We start from the raw sequence: 15535 nt of genomic DNA, 5'->3' as shown, positions 1-15535 counted from the left end.
TCTCCTGCTGCGGAAAGAAGGGCCACTACACTAACGTGTTTAAGTCCAAACGCTTTCCTAGCAGCACTGCATGAGGATCATGGGGGATGTCTTCTCCAATACCATTATCACCCGAGGCCAACAGCGCCCTGTGTAAACTATGGGGTCTGCCGTCTTAGGCGCCATCTTCCGGATCTGCAACACCAGCTTGGATGCTTCCATGTTCTACATGCTACCATGTGCAACAAACCATGTTCGATAGCGGGAGGGTGGAGAGTTTTATATATCCAAACACGATGCGGAACCTCTCCCTCACAGTACTGCTGGTGAACCAGAAGGTCTTCCTGGCATTCAAGTTCTTTACAGTGGACGTTCGGGGTTTCTGTATTGTGACTTTAATGATGTGAGGTACTGTATATAACAACTTTAGACAGATGATAATGTCACAGCTCTGCGCTGCTGTACTATTGGGGCTTGCCTTTCAATGTCACCTTAAAAGCATGATGATGGTGTATGATGGGCCCCATCCACCCCTCACCATTCATAACTAGCAATTCAATAGCCAACCTCCTGCCGTACACGTCCAACAACCAAACCACCTCCTGCCATATACGTCCAACAACCAGGCATGACTTGCGGGCTCTCCACACTTAAAGTCCCCCCTCCGTCTCTATTCACCAACCTCACCCTCGACTGCAAACCCATCACCACTAAAAGCAGACAGTACAGGGCTGGGGATAGGGCCTTAATCCAGGTGAGGGGACAGAGCTTACTTAAGGAAGGGGTTATTGAAACCAGGCATAACCCTTGGAGAGCGCAGGTAATGGTAGTGCAGAACAGGGAAAATATTAGAATAGAAGGGCATCATTGGCCTGGACCCAGACCACATGCGACCACTCCTGGAACTTCCCCTCCCACACAGCCTCAAGGCCCTAAAGCGGTGCCTTCGGTTTTTCTCCTATTATGCTCAGTGGGTCTCCAATTATGTGGACAAAGCCCACCCCCTTATCAAATCTATGTCCTTCCCCCTGGCAGAGGAGGCTTGTGCAGCCTTTAACTGCATCGTCCGATATCGCCAAGGCTGCAATGCCTGCTGTGGACGAATCCACCCCTTTTCAGGTGGAAAGTGATGCATCAGACTTTGTCCTGACAGCTACCCTTAATCAGGCTGGCAGGCCTGTTGCATTTTTTCATGCACCCTGCAGGGCCGCGAGATTCAACACTCCTCAGACGAGAAAGAGACCCAAGCTATTGTTGAGGCAGTGTGGTACTGGTGCCATTACCTGCCTGGTAAGAGATTCACCTTGCTGTCATGTCCATGTTCAACAATCAGCAGTGGGGTAAAATCAAAAAATGATAAAATACTGTGATGGAGAATAGAATTATCCACCTATAGCTATGACATCCTGTACTGGCTGGGGAAACATAACGAGCCACCAGATCCCCTGTCCCGCAGGACGTGCCAGCACCAAGATTGACTGACTGGAAAACCTCTATAATGATCCCGGAGTCACCAGGTTCTTTCACTTTGTTAAAGCTTGCAACCTGCTGTACTCTATTGACAAGATAAGGACCAAGACAAAGAACTGCTGAGTGCAAGCTGCACTTCTACTGCTAGACAGGGCACAACTTATTAAAGCCACTCGCCCCTTTGACTTAGTATTAACTTTAAAGGACCCTTGCCCTCCACTGACTGTAACATATACTTCCTTAACATCATCGACAAATACTCCCACTTTCCATTTGCCATCCCCTGCTCTGACATGACCACTGCTACAGTCATCAAGGCCCTGCACAGCCTCTTCACCCTATTTGGCTTCCCCAGTTATATCCACAGCGACCGGGGCCCTTCCTTTATGTGTGATGAGCTGTGCCAGTACCTGTTGGCCAGAAGCATTGCCACAAGCAGGACCACTAGTTACAACCACTGGGGTAACAAGCAAGTGGAGAGGGAGAATATTACAGTCTAGAAGGCAGTCCTCCTGGCTTTGCGGTCCAAGGGCCTCCAAGTCTCCCACTGGCAGGAGGTTCTCTTGGAGGCCCTCCACTTTATCAGGTCTCTGCTGAGCACCATCACTAACGTTACACCACATGAATCTATGTTTTCCTTCCCCAGGAAATCTGCAACAGGGACCACACTACCGGTATGGCTGACATCCCCGGGGCTGGTCCTGCTTCGGAGGCATGTGAGGAACCGTAAATCTGACCCATTGGTCGGAAGGGTCCACCCCCTCCATGCCAACCCCCAATATGCCTATGTGAAATATCCAGATGGACACGAGGACACTGTTTCTGTCAGCGACTTTGCTCCCTCAGGGGCCCTGGAGACCGCTGCTAATCACCCTACACCCTCCTCACCATTGAACGCACACAGTGCACCTGACCTCTGGTATCCTATCTCCACCCCGAAGGAGGCTATACCAGGCATGCCACCCACCCACCAGCACAATACTGATGAGTACAAACAGGTGCCTGAGATCATCCAGGACTCCGCTGATGCACCGCAGCTGCAACCAATTCTATGATGGTTCCAGCGAACGATCAGACCACCTGATAGGCTGAACTTATGACTTTCAAATTGTAAATGTGTAACTTTGTAAGTTCCACTTTACCCTGTGGGACTCTTTTTAAAAACAAGGGGTGAACGTGGTAAACCACTGTAATATATCATTATCTGGTCAAGCATGCCTATTGGCTGGTTGTACCTGTGGCCCCTCCCCCCAGGCTCCTGTATAAAGGGGGCTGTTCCACAGTCCACTGTAACTCAGTACAGAACAACCGAACAGTAAAGATATGCTATGTACTCAAGTGAATAAAAGCCTTTTTGTTTCACCATTCACTATTATTGAAGGTTAATTTGGAAAAGTGAAAACCCATTAAAATCGTTTCGTAAAAGCGAACACAGGTTTCTTTGTAAAAGCGAGTATTTGTAAAGTGCTTTATACCTGTACTACAACTTCTGCCATTTCCTTCAGGTTCTGGGATGCATTCCATCAAGATAAAGGTCTTGTCTACCCTTTGGGCCAACTGTTCCTTCAGTGGTAGTGATTGTGCTGAGGTCCTCAATTCCCTTCGCATCCATAACATTAGCATGTTAGGTATGTCCTCCACTATGAAGACTGACACAAAATAGCCATTCAAAGCCTCAGCCATTTTCATGTTACACAATACTATTTCCCTCTTCATTTGTCACCCTTTTCTACTTTTAGATAAATATAAATATAAAAACTTTTACTCTTTATTTTCATATTTTGTGCTTGTTTACTTTTGTAATCTATCTACCCTTTCTGTTTTTGATCGCTTAGTGCTTTATTGTTGCTTTTTAAAGTTTTCCTTATCTTCCAGTTTCCCACTACTTTATTCACAAGATTTAAGTTTCACACCTTCATGTATTTCCTTAGTTATCCACGACGGGCTCTCTCCACCCTTGCTGTACTTGCTTTTAACCAGAGTATACTTTTGCTGACCACTGACAAAAAAATCTCCCACTGTTTCTTAATTGTTCCACCACATATTCAACTCCTCACTCGTAGCCTTCCTTCTTTCAGTGTAATACACTGGTTTCTGATCGAACTATTGCACCTTCTATTAGTAATATTCAATCATTCAGTGATCAGACAAGGAATTCAAACCAATGCTCAGTGCAACGAATACAACCTTCACCAATTTCAGAGGAGAAATTAAAAGTAGGAAAGTCTGGTTCAAGGTAAGGTATATTATGACTGGGATTGATTTGGACTCTATTTTAAAATAACTCTGTGTTGATATTTATATTCAATTCTACTTGCATTTTATAACAGAATGTGTCTATTTTTGTTTCTATTGGATGTAGGCAGAAAACTATAGGCCAATTCGCTTAATTTCTATTATGTTACTCATTGAGATGGAACATGCTGAAAATTTAGTAAGTTGGGTTTCATTGTAAGTATTGTGATGAGAGTTTACAATTTAAATAAAAAATATTGCAATGCTTGTTGATGTAAAATGTTAAAATGTACTGATATGGATGTTGCAAAAACAGAGAATTCACCTCATTTTGACAACACAAATATCCAGTCTCCCGGAGAACTATAGCTTCAGCGGTCAGAGGAACCACTGTGGAGGCTGTGCCACTAATCAGATTGATAAATTCTCACCGAAAGCACAGCAGAAAGTATAGAAAACAAGCTCTGCAAATCAGAATGCACATATCAATGCATCACCTAGCTGTAAGAAAAAAGCCAAAATAAGAAAAAATACAAAAGCTATGTAAAAAAACGCTACTTAATTTCTCAATGTAATTTTCTTCTGAGAGAAATGAAAACTGATACTTAAATAATCCAGGTACAAGGCAATTGTCTTGTTACCCCTGACTGTGTCATGCTTAAGTTACTCATTGATCTTCAGCGCAATAATCCTGGGTAATTAGCTTAAAACCATGCCACAGGAGTACCCTTTGTTCAGGTAACACTCATGAAGGCAGGAGGAATATACTGTAGTTCATGTTGATTCTTGGTAGCTTCCAGGTTAGTGCATTTAACTGTGCCAGGTGGAGATGACGGAAGTACTGTCCATTTTGCCCAATTAGGAGAGATGCTAGATTTCTCATTAATACTGCAAATGAGCTTCCACTGTATTACATGTTGCAATTCAGATTATACCTCTCTCCCACTTTTCTAAATATGTACTTTTTCAACTCTCCTTTACAAGTCTTCTACTCTTCTTTTAATTTATTCTGTTATTATCTTCTTGGGTTTTCTTTGTCATATTCCTCATCTTCAGTTATGTGAGAAACATTGGGTGAAATTAATTTTTTTTACGACACGGTAGAGGCCGATTCCAGCCTATTTAAATCCACGCTGCCTAATTGGAAATGACATGATTTAAAGAATTTTGAGTGAAAAGAATAGCCTCCTTCAGTCTAAGTTCATCCCTTCTGACAAGCACGAAGACCTCCCCTTATCTTCTTCACTCCTACCAATTTTGCTATCCTGTGGCTTTCTTTAACTCTATTTCCTCTCCTTTCTTTTGTCCACTATCACTTAGAGTTTGTAACAATAAAATTGGATATCTGCATTATATTTGCATGCTGAAAATTTTGATCTTCCACTTGGGGGGGGGGGGCACGATTAGCGAAGTGGTCAGCGAACCAGTGACCCAGGTTCTAATCCGCGGCTGTCTGTAAGGAGTTTATATATTCACCCAATAGACAATAGACAATAGGTGCTGGAGTAGGCCAATTGGCCCATCGAGCCAGCACCACCATTTATCAGATCATGGCTGATCTTTCTCTTTCAATAACCAATCCCAGCCTTATCTCCATAACCCTTATCTCCCCTGCCCACAAGAGCCTTATTCAACTCTCTCTTAAATCTATCCAGCGAATCAGCCCCACTACCCTCTGTGGCAATGCATTCCACAGATCCACAACTCTCTGGGTAAAAAAATTTCTCCTAATTTCTGTCTTAAATGGCCTTCCCTGTATTCTTAAACTATGCCCTCTAGTCCTAATCTTTCCCATCATTGGGAACATGTACTCTGATTTCACCCTGTCAAGCCCTTTGACAATCCTAAATACCTCAATCATAAAACATTGGTGAAATATCTTTTGCACCCATGGACAATGCGGGACATCCTATGCTTCTCCAGTCCTTTATTGTCTTTATTGGAACAGAGTAGAAGGTGAGATTTTTGTTCTGGCTTTCCTCCAAGAGGAACAACATAGAAGTATTTCAGGGCATATTCAAGAACTTCAAATTCCTGGGTGTCAACATCTCCAAGGATCTGACCTGGAGCCTCCATGTTGATGCAATCACAAAGAAGGCTCACCAACGGCTATACTTTATGAAGTCTCTGAGGAGATTTGATATGACACCGATGATCTCAAACACTTCTACTGATGTACCAAGGAGAGCATTCTGGCTGGTTGCATCTCAGTCTGGTACGGAGGTGCCAATGCTCAGGACAAGAAAAAACTCCAGAAGGTTGTTAACTCAGCTTGTGACATCACGGGCACCAGACTTCACTCCGACGAGGACATCTACAAGAGGCGGTGTCTTAAGAAAGCAGCCTCTAACCTCAAGGACCCTCCCCACCCAGGCCATGACCTCTTCACTCTGCTACCATTGGGAAAAAGGTACAGGAGCCTGAAGATGAGCACTCAGCGGAACAAGGAGAGCTTCTTCCCCGCTGCCATCAGATTCCTGAATGATCAATGAACCAAAGACTCTGCCTAACTTTGGCTTTTCATGCACTATTTTTATTTATTGTTGTAAGGTGATTTAGAATGTTTGCACTGTGACGCTGCTGCAAAACGATGAATTTCGTGACTTGATCATGATAATAAATTCTGATTTTTGAATGGAAGATCATTTGAAGTATCGTCGGGAGGGCTAGAATCCTTCCATCTCTGGCAATGAACTGAGGGAAAGGGACAAAGTATTTCTGGCTGACCAGCTCAGAATAGTTCTGTATTCAACCTGACCTCTGTGGTGGAGGACAATGTCTTTGGCATGTGACCTGCTGTCGCCTCACCTTCTATGCTGCAACATGCAGGTGGTGCATAAGTCAGGAACAAACTGACTGACTCACAACAATCTGAAGATCAGCACAATGGTCGTTACACACTGCTGTTACTTCTGCTTCAAACTCTGTGTCATTTGCATAACATGAATTCATGCAAATTTTTGCTGATTTGCAGTTATGAAGAAAACGGAGACTACAGGTGCTCCCTACTTTCAGTGGACTGACCTATGATTCTTTGAAGCTTTGATGGTTTGAATCCGTACCTTCAAGGTCGAATTCCGATCTATTTCCGCGCTTGTGATAGGTGGTACGCTACTCGTTTGCAATGTTGTGTACGTTAATGATTTTTTTTCAGGGTGGAATAGAGCCATTCAAAATGTGATGATAAAAAATGGTAGATGCAGTATTCTTCTTCGAAATAGTAAATTGAGGAGCACCTGTATCACTACTTTAAAGTTCTGGTTAAATCCGTATAATAGTTTTGATCCATATCACTCTCATCCAGTTATTTTCTGAACTAATTTATATTTCTTGAAAAGATTAATCTTTTTCAGTACCAATTTAACAATATATACTTCAGTTCCAACATGTCTGAACACAGTTAAATAATTTGTACCTTTCTATTTATTAGCCTTGGCGAGGAATCCATTCTATTTAATTGCTTAGAATTACAGTTACTAGTGTTTGAATATTCAATTTTATTTTTACTTAAGCAAATGGGTGAAAGAAAAAAAAATTACCAGCTGTTGCAGTGAGTACATATTTTGTAAATACTGATTTGAGAAACACTGACCATTTTTTCCATTTGTTTCAAAATTGAGAAAGGTTCTACTTCAGATACTGGGATTTATCTGGGAAGTAAAATGTATTTGTTGCTTCCTTTTGATGAATTTCCCCAGTGATTTTATAATTAAATTTGCTGCTTCAGTGATTGGATAGAAGCTGTGCTGCTGTTTATTGTAAAAGCGAATTTCATTGTCTCTAACCCAGTTTCTCTGCTTCAAGGGAAGATGATTAATGAGGCAAAGTTTTACCTCCTCTGGAACTCGGCTGAATCTTCTAGGTCTGACGAATTCATCTGAAAGACACTGGAAAACGAGTCCTGAAAATGCAATTAAATCACACAATTTATTTTTCACGTAGCGAAGAAATTAATTCTGTTCAGAGAGCAGGCATCACAGAGATGATGTTTCTGGCCATCTTTGAAAAATCTAACCAATCACTAAGGTCAAGAAGGATGGTGGATCTAGTGCAATAATTACAAAAGTGCAAGATGTAGTGAACTGGGAATTCACTACTGATGTGATGTTCTAAGGACTAGCTCCTCCCCTGACACCGTCCCCACATAGCACAATATAAACCTTGGATCCCCACCAAAACCCTAGTTCAGTTCAAAGACTATTCTGTGTTTCTTACTGAACAAATGTGTGTTGTATTCTGTTTGGTCTTGAGTGCTCTCAGTCGCGCTACACAAGAAAAACTCAGTAGGTCAACCATAGGAAGTAAAAGACAATGTTTCGGAGCTCTTCTTCAGAAATTCCAAACTCAGGTAAGAGAGGGGAAGGCCAACAGATAAGAGGCAATAGTTGGATATAGGTGGGAAGGTACAAAAGGAAGAAGCAGAAAAGTGATAGGGGTGAGGACTGAGGCCTAAGAGGGATCACACTCCGACAGAAGAAGGGAAGGAAGGGGGTGAGGAGCTGGAGGAAGAGAGACAGGGGTGAGGGAAAGAGAGAGACTGGGGGAGGAGGGGAGAGGTGAACAGAAATTGGAAAAGTTGACATTAATGGCGTCTGGTTGGAGACTGCTGAGGTGGAATATAGCAGTGGTTCTCAACCTTTTTCTTTCCACTCACATACCACTTTAACTATTCCCTCTCCCATAGGTGCTCTGTGATTAGTAGGAGATTGCTTAAAGTGGTATGTGGGTGGAAAGAAAAAGTTTGAAAACCACTGTTTTAATCGTACCTCATTGACTTGTGCATGGTTTCATAACTCCAAAGGAAATGGGCCAATGACAATTTTTTTCAAGCAAAATATTTCAGTAAAAATTGGGTCAAGAGCAGTGATTCTCAACCTTCCCTTCCCACTCACATGCCACCTTAAGCAATCCCTTATAAATCCCAGAGCACCAATGGAATAGGGATGGTATGTGAGTGGAAAGAAAAAGGTTGAGAACCACTGGAATTATAGAGTGTTGTTCCTCTACTCTGTGGGAGGCCTCAGTTTGGCAGTGCATGAGGGCATAAGTATATAAGTACAGTGAACAGACGCACCAAAATTCCTAATTACCTCAGCCAAACAGGTATGTAAGATACACAAATGGCAAAGGTAAACATTTTAATGACAGCAAATGCAGAAACAGACGTAGAGATAAATGTGAATGGAAAGATGGATAAATATTCACAGCTGTGATTAGTAGAAGGAAAAAAAAATAGTGCAGACAGATCTTTTGGTGGCCCTTGAGTAGCTTCAGGTTGGGGCTAGAGAAGTACAGGGAGGTTCTAGAACCTGATGGCTGTTGGATAAACACCATTCTTAAACTTGGAGGTGCTGGTCTTCAGGCTTATGTACCTTCTACCTGAACATAGCAGTGAGAAGAGGTTATGACCAAGGTGATGGGGGTCCTTTATGATATTGGCTGCCTTTTTGAGGCAAAACGAAATGCTTTAAATGGTTGGGAGGTCGGTGTCCATGGTGGACCTGGCTAGGTTTGCCACATTCTGCATTCTTTTGAGTTCCTGGGAACTCAAGTTTCTAAACCAGGCTATAACGCAATCAGTCAGTAGACTTTTCACAGTACTGCTACAGCAATTTGATGGAATATTTGACAACATGTCAAATCTACTCAGACTTCTTAGAAAGTAGGGGCATTGCTGTACATTCTCTGACAGCATCTTATCCATGAAGAAAGTTGTGTGGTCTCTCAGCCTCCCCTTCCTAAAGTCCACAATAAACTCCTTTGTCTTGCTGATGTTGACAGCAAGATTGGTGTTCCACCACCGCACAACCAGATTTACTCTTACTCATTTCCCATTGTTGTCGGTGAATTTATTGGTTGAATTGGAGGTGAACTTGACTATGCAATTATAAGTTTAAAGGGAATAGGGCAGGGGCCCTTGAGGTGCCCCTTTGTTGATGGTCAATGAGGAGGAAGTGATATTGCCAATCTGCACTGATTTGGACTCCACCGATGAGGAAATCGAAGATCTAGTTACAGAATCATAGGTCCCTGCATTTGATTATTAGTTTTGTTTGTGTAATGGTGTTAAATGCTGAACTGGAGGAGATTCTCTGCCTGCGACTAGACCTCCTCCCTCACAACCATTCGGGGCCCCAAACAGTCCTTCCAACACTTGACTTGTGAATCTGTAGTGGTCATCTACTACATCTAGTGCACCCATTGTGGTCTCCTCTAAATCAGAGAGACTGAAAGCAGATGGGAGATCACTTTATTGAGCACCTTGGCTCTGTCCACTGCAATAGTGTGGATCTCCAGTGGCCACCCATTTCAATTTGCCATCCCATTCCCTTGCTGACATGTTTGTCCATGGTCTTATGCACTGCCAGACTGAGACCACCTGGAAATTGGAGGAACACCTCATCTTCTGACTGGGCACCCTCCAACATCGACTTCTCCTATATCCATTAAAACACCCCCCTCCCCACCCATCTTCACCCCCATCTCCTTCCCTCTAGTTCTCTCTCTCTCTCTCTCTCTCTCTCTCTCTCTCTCTCTCTCTCTCTCTCTCTCTCTCTCTCTTCCTTTTTCCCTCTGTCTCCTTTCACAGAGCCAGAATCTATTCTCACCTTTCTTCTTATCATATCCAATTAACATCTTTTATTAGCTTGGACTCCTTCCCCTACCATTCTTACCCCTTTCTCTCCCAGTCTTTATTCAGACACTTTTCCACCTTTTGCTTAATCTTGAAGAGCTCAGATCCAAAATGTTGGTAATAAACACACTGAAATGCAGGAGAAACTCAGCTGGTCATTTCACCATCTATAGGAGGCAAAGATATATTGCCAAGCAGAATAAGTCAAAAGCAGGAAATCTCAGAAAGTCTCAGAATTCAGACAATGCTGGCTGAAGGTGGAATCCAGACCAACAAAAAGTGTTATTTGGATATAAGGGATGAGATAAGAATTTATTCATTTATATGAATGGATAGACAGAAATAGGGAAAGTCAATGGGGAAGAAGGTAGGGGGAGGAGTTTTAACAAAAACCAGAGAAGTGGATATAATACCATCTGGTTGTAGGGTATCCATTCGTTAAGATGAGGTATAATTCCTCCAAATTGTGGTGGTGTCAGTCTGGCAGTGCATGGACAGACTTGCTGGCAAGGAAATGGGATAGAGAATTGAAATGTGTGGTCACTGGGAGATCAATGCTATTGTGTCAGACAGAGCGGTGGTGCTTGACAAAGTGATCTCCCAGTATGTATCCTGTCTCTCCGATGTAGAGAAGACCACAACTGGAGCACCGGATGCAGTAGATCACCCTTGCAGGTTCACAAGTGAAATGTTGCTTCATTTGGAAGGATTGTTTGGGGACCCAAATGGTGCAGAGGGAGGAGGTGTGGGTGCAAATGGAACATCTCCTGTGGTCACAGGGGTAGGTCCCAAGGGGACGATTGGGTGGGGAGGAAGGAGTGGACAAGGGAATCATGGAGGAAACAGTCCCTGTGGAAGGTGGAGAGGGGAATATTGTCTAATGGTGAGATCACATAGTAGCTGGCAGAAATGGTGGAGGAGGATGTGTTGGATGCAGAGGCTGGTGGGGTGGTAGGTGGGGACAAGAGGAATCCTGTACTTGTTATGAATGGGGTGGACGGGCCCAGTGCAGATGTTCAGGTAATGCAGGATATGTGGGTGAGTGCTGAATTGAGGGAAAGTCACATTGTTTGAAGAAGGAAGACATCCCCGATGATCTAGCATGGAAGACCTCATCCTGGGTGCAGATGTGATGGAGACATTGAGAGAAAGGAATGGAATCCTTACAGGGGACAGGGTAGGAAGAGGTATATTTGAGGTAGCTGTGGGAATTTATAGATGTCTGTTGAGAGTTTGTCTCCCTAGATGGAGACAGAGAGATTGAGGAAAGGGAGAGGGTTGCTAGGTATAGACCAAGTGAATTTGTGATTGGGGTGGAAGTTGGTAGCAAAGTGGATGAAGTCTATGACCTCATCATGGGTACATGAGGCAGCACCAAAGTAATCATCGATGTAGTGGAGGATCCACACCCGTGTAGACTTGTAGTATGGATTGCTCCATGTAGCTAACAAAAAGGCAGGACTAGCTGGGCCCATGCAGGTACCCATGGCTACCCCTTTAACTTGAAGAAGGTGGAGTGAGTCAAAGGAGAAGTTATTCAGGATGAGGACAAGTTCTGCCAGCCAGAGGAGGGTGATGATGGAAGGGGACCAAAACTTCAGCAATAAATCTTTACACCTATGGATGCTGTGAAACCCATTGAGTTCCTTCAGCATTTATTGTGTGTTTTTACTCTGGTCACAGCATCTGCAGACTTCAGTGTTTCACCGCAGTTAAAAGATGTAATTGAATGAGAAGGATCATGGAATGGGGTGAATTGAAATATTGAGTCAAGGTAATTTAGGGAGAGGCCATATTTACAACAGTTCTGTGTAATTTCTACCCTGAGATAATTTTATGCTGACACCCTATGTCCAGCTGACCATAATTTATATACTCTAGGACTGTCATCCCTCAATCTGATAAAGGCTAAAAATTTATCTGCTAAATGTGATATGTTTACTGATTTACAATGTTGGATTTATCAACACTACATGAAGCAGGAGTGAAGGAAATTAGACCCAAATTATCTCCACCCCAATATTCTGGAGTCTGTGCACTGATTTCCCAATATTTTGATTCCTTTTTAATATATTTTTAACATTTAGATATACAGCACGGTAACAGGCCATTTCGGCCCACAAGTCCGTGCTGCCCAATTTACACCCAATTAAACATACATCCCTAAGGTATTTCGAATGGTGGGGGGAAACCAGAGCCCCCGGAGAAAACCCACGCAGACACAGGGAGAACAAACAAACAGACAGCATGGGATTCAAACTGCAGTCCCAATCGCAGGCGCTTTAAGTTTGTTGCACTAACCGCTATGCCAACCATGCCAACATTTTAAGGTTTAGCCCTTATGGCTACAAGATCTCATGGATCTGATACTCTGACCACATTTGGGTGGATGGAGGTGGGGGAGTATGTGTGTGTGTGTGTGTGTGTGTGTGTGTGTGTGTGTGTGTGTGTGTGTGTGTGTGTGTGTGTGTGTGTGTGTGTGTGTGTGTGTGTGTGTGTGTGTGTGTGTGTGTGTGTCTGTGTGTGTTTAAAACACTATTTTCACATTCCCTTGGAACAATATCCATTAATTTACTGATATTGCTCCAAGATGAACTCCAGCAGGGAACTGCATAATTTGATATGAATCTAATGCGCAATTAAGCCAATTGTTCAAAATAATTTGAGATCAGAAGTATCTTGTCAGATTTCCCGAAGTGAAAGCACAGAAATGCTGGAGGAACTCTAGAGGAGGTAAAGATTTATTACTGACCTTTCGGGCCTGGTATGAGCAAAGAACAAACAGGTGCCTGAATTAAAAGACTGTTGAAGAGGGAAGAATGGGAGGCGGGGAGTATCGACTAACAGACAAAAGGTGTTAATTGGATATGATAGGAGGACAGAAGAGAGGAAAGGTGAGAATTGGCTGGGAAGGGGGCTTGTTTTTTGGCTCTGTAAAAGGAGACAGAGGGAAGAGAGAGACAGAGAGAGAGAGAGAGAGAGAGAGAGAGAGAGAGAGAGAGAGAGAGCAAGTGAGGGAGAGAGAGAAAGAACTTGAAGAAAGGAGAAATTGGGAAAGATGGGATAGGGTGGCTGGGGGATGGGGTGGGGGATGGGGTGGGGGATGGGGTGGGGGATGGTGGGGCTAATGGAAACCAGAGAAGTAGATGTAAATGCCATCCAGTTGGAAGGTGCCCAGATGAATTATGAGGTTTTGTTCCTCCAGTTTGTGGGTAGCCTCAGTCTGACAGTGCATGAGACCATGTCAGCAAGGGAATGGGATGGAGAACTGAAATGGGTGGCCACTGGGAGATCAGGGGACAGAGCAAAGGTGCTCAAAGGAGCAATATTCTAGTCTGCGTCCAGTCTCTCCAATGTAGAGGAGAGCACAGTGGGAATACTGGATGCAGACCCCTGCAGATTCACAAGTGAAGTGTTGCTTTACTTGGAAGGACTGTTTGGGGCACAGAATAGTGGTGAGGGAGGTGTGGTTGTAAATATAGCACCTCCTGCGGTCACATGGATAGATTATAAAGGGGCAATCGGTGAGAAGGGAGGAGTTGATGAGGGGTCACGGAGGGAGCGGTCCTTGCAGAAGGCAGAGTGGGGAGGAGAGGGGAAGATATGTCTGGTGGTGGGATCATATAGCGTTCCTCTGTCGCCTTTCACAGAGCCAAAAACAAAACTCCCCATCTCCCAATAAATTCTCACCTTTCCTCTCATCATAGTAATATCTTTTGTCTGAACTCCTTGTAAAGGTTATAACCTTGTGTTTTTGATTTTTAGTTAATTTTGTGCCTGTCTCTTTAAGAGAAATATTGTTTGTAGTGTTATCATAGTGACTAAGATGTAATATGTTGTAATATCCACCCAGGCTAACTCTTTCTACAAGATGTGAAGGAAGCGTGAGCACGAGAAATTTTGCTTTGAATTTTTGTATCTCTATGTTTTTGTTTCTCTATATATCTTTGTGTTTAATAGCAATCTTTACTTAACACTTTTGTTATGACTTTAATACAGTAAATGGCTTGTTATTCACAATTATGGAAATCTAGTGACGAAGCTATGCCAGATGTTCTATCAACGAATTAAAACTACAGAAAGTAACAGCCACAGAGTTTGATTTGATGGATTAAAGAGATCAAAATTTGGGATATTGTAGCTCACGCTTTGGAAGAGGACACCTTGAAATTAAGATATTAGAGTAAGGAAAGTGTTGTCTATACTCCTCCCCCTGCCATCTTCACCAGTCTTTTAATACAGACACCCAGAGGAGCAGTGCTAATTTTTTAGGTACTGGAGCTCACCATGAGGTGCTGGAGCTACCCTCTGAGGTGCTAGAGGTGTGGTCCGGCAGTACTGCACCTTTGCAGTGTTAGGTCTGCTTTGTTCATGAATGAGTGAGACAAACACCAGGCTGAGTCGAAATCAGGGTTCTTTGTTCTTTATTACCGGATTGTAACACTTGCGACTAAACATGTTAGTCGGAGAATGCATTCTGCCGTTATCAGCAAAATGGTGATTTTTTATACCCTTGGATATGTGCTTAGAACATCATCATATCATTACTTGTCCAATGACTAAAACTGTTGCTATCCTTTCCCTGCTAGCTTCCTGCCTCTCAATCCATCAATGTCTCTCTTATCTTGTAAGTACAAGGATGCATTCACATCTTGTTACAGCCCTGTCCATCTCCCAAACACTCCCTGTAACTCCTTACACATTCCCATCTCATGATGTTTTACCTTACAGCAGTCACCTGTCTGTTTCCTGCTCACACCTTGAGAAAAAGCTTAGGCTCGAAATGTTGGAAATACCTTTTTACCTCCTATGGTCTGCTAAGTTTTACTGCAATCAAAGTTTGCAGACTTTAGTGCTTCACCCCAGATTTCCTGAAGTGGCAATATTTAATGTAGACACAGTTGTTCGTGCATTCCTCTGGGATTTTATTTCCTTGTATATAATGCTAAATAAACAGTAGAAAGCTACCTTGTAAACAGGGAAGTGAAAGTATAGAGAGCACATCTATTTTGACATGTGGCTCACCTATAGACAGACTTACGCTGTGTTGAAATTGTTTTGCATTGTGAGGGAAGGAACTCAGTGATTCAAGGTTGAGGTTAAGCCAACAATTACAAAACTTACAGTTACTATTTAGTTTGTAATTCTCTCTTGTTATTAAGTCAGATGGCAGCTGAACATTTTCGATTTTGTAATGCTTGTAAAATGAACTTTATG

At 43.0% G+C, this 15535-nt stretch overlaps 1 protein-coding gene across 10 annotated transcripts in view; it reads right to left on the bottom strand.

Moving 5' to 3' along the window:
- The window catches only part of pde5ab (phosphodiesterase 5A, cGMP-specific, b), a 177207-nt gene that overhangs the window by 116463 nt on the left and 45209 nt on the right, over positions 1 to 15535 (bottom strand). For all 10 annotated transcript variants that reach the window (XR_011354157.1, XR_011354155.1, XR_011354156.1 and 7 more), the window contains one exon: positions 7518 to 7585. Coding sequence is in view for 7 of the 10 variants with exons in the window: in XM_069926609.1 (XP_069782710.1) it covers positions 7518 to 7585 (68 nt within the window). In the remaining 3 variants the exon portion in view is untranslated. The remainder of the gene's footprint in view (positions 1 to 7517; positions 7586 to 15535) is intronic.

The sequence above is a fragment of the Narcine bancroftii genome, chromosome 3 (assembly GCF_036971445.1).
Source record: "Narcine bancroftii isolate sNarBan1 chromosome 3, sNarBan1.hap1, whole genome shotgun sequence".
In the NCBI taxonomy this organism is placed as follows: Eukaryota; Metazoa; Chordata; class Chondrichthyes; order Torpediniformes; family Narcinidae; genus Narcine; species Narcine bancroftii.
Note: the sequence above shows the minus strand (reverse complement) of the source record. Positions and strands in the feature narration are given on the sequence as shown.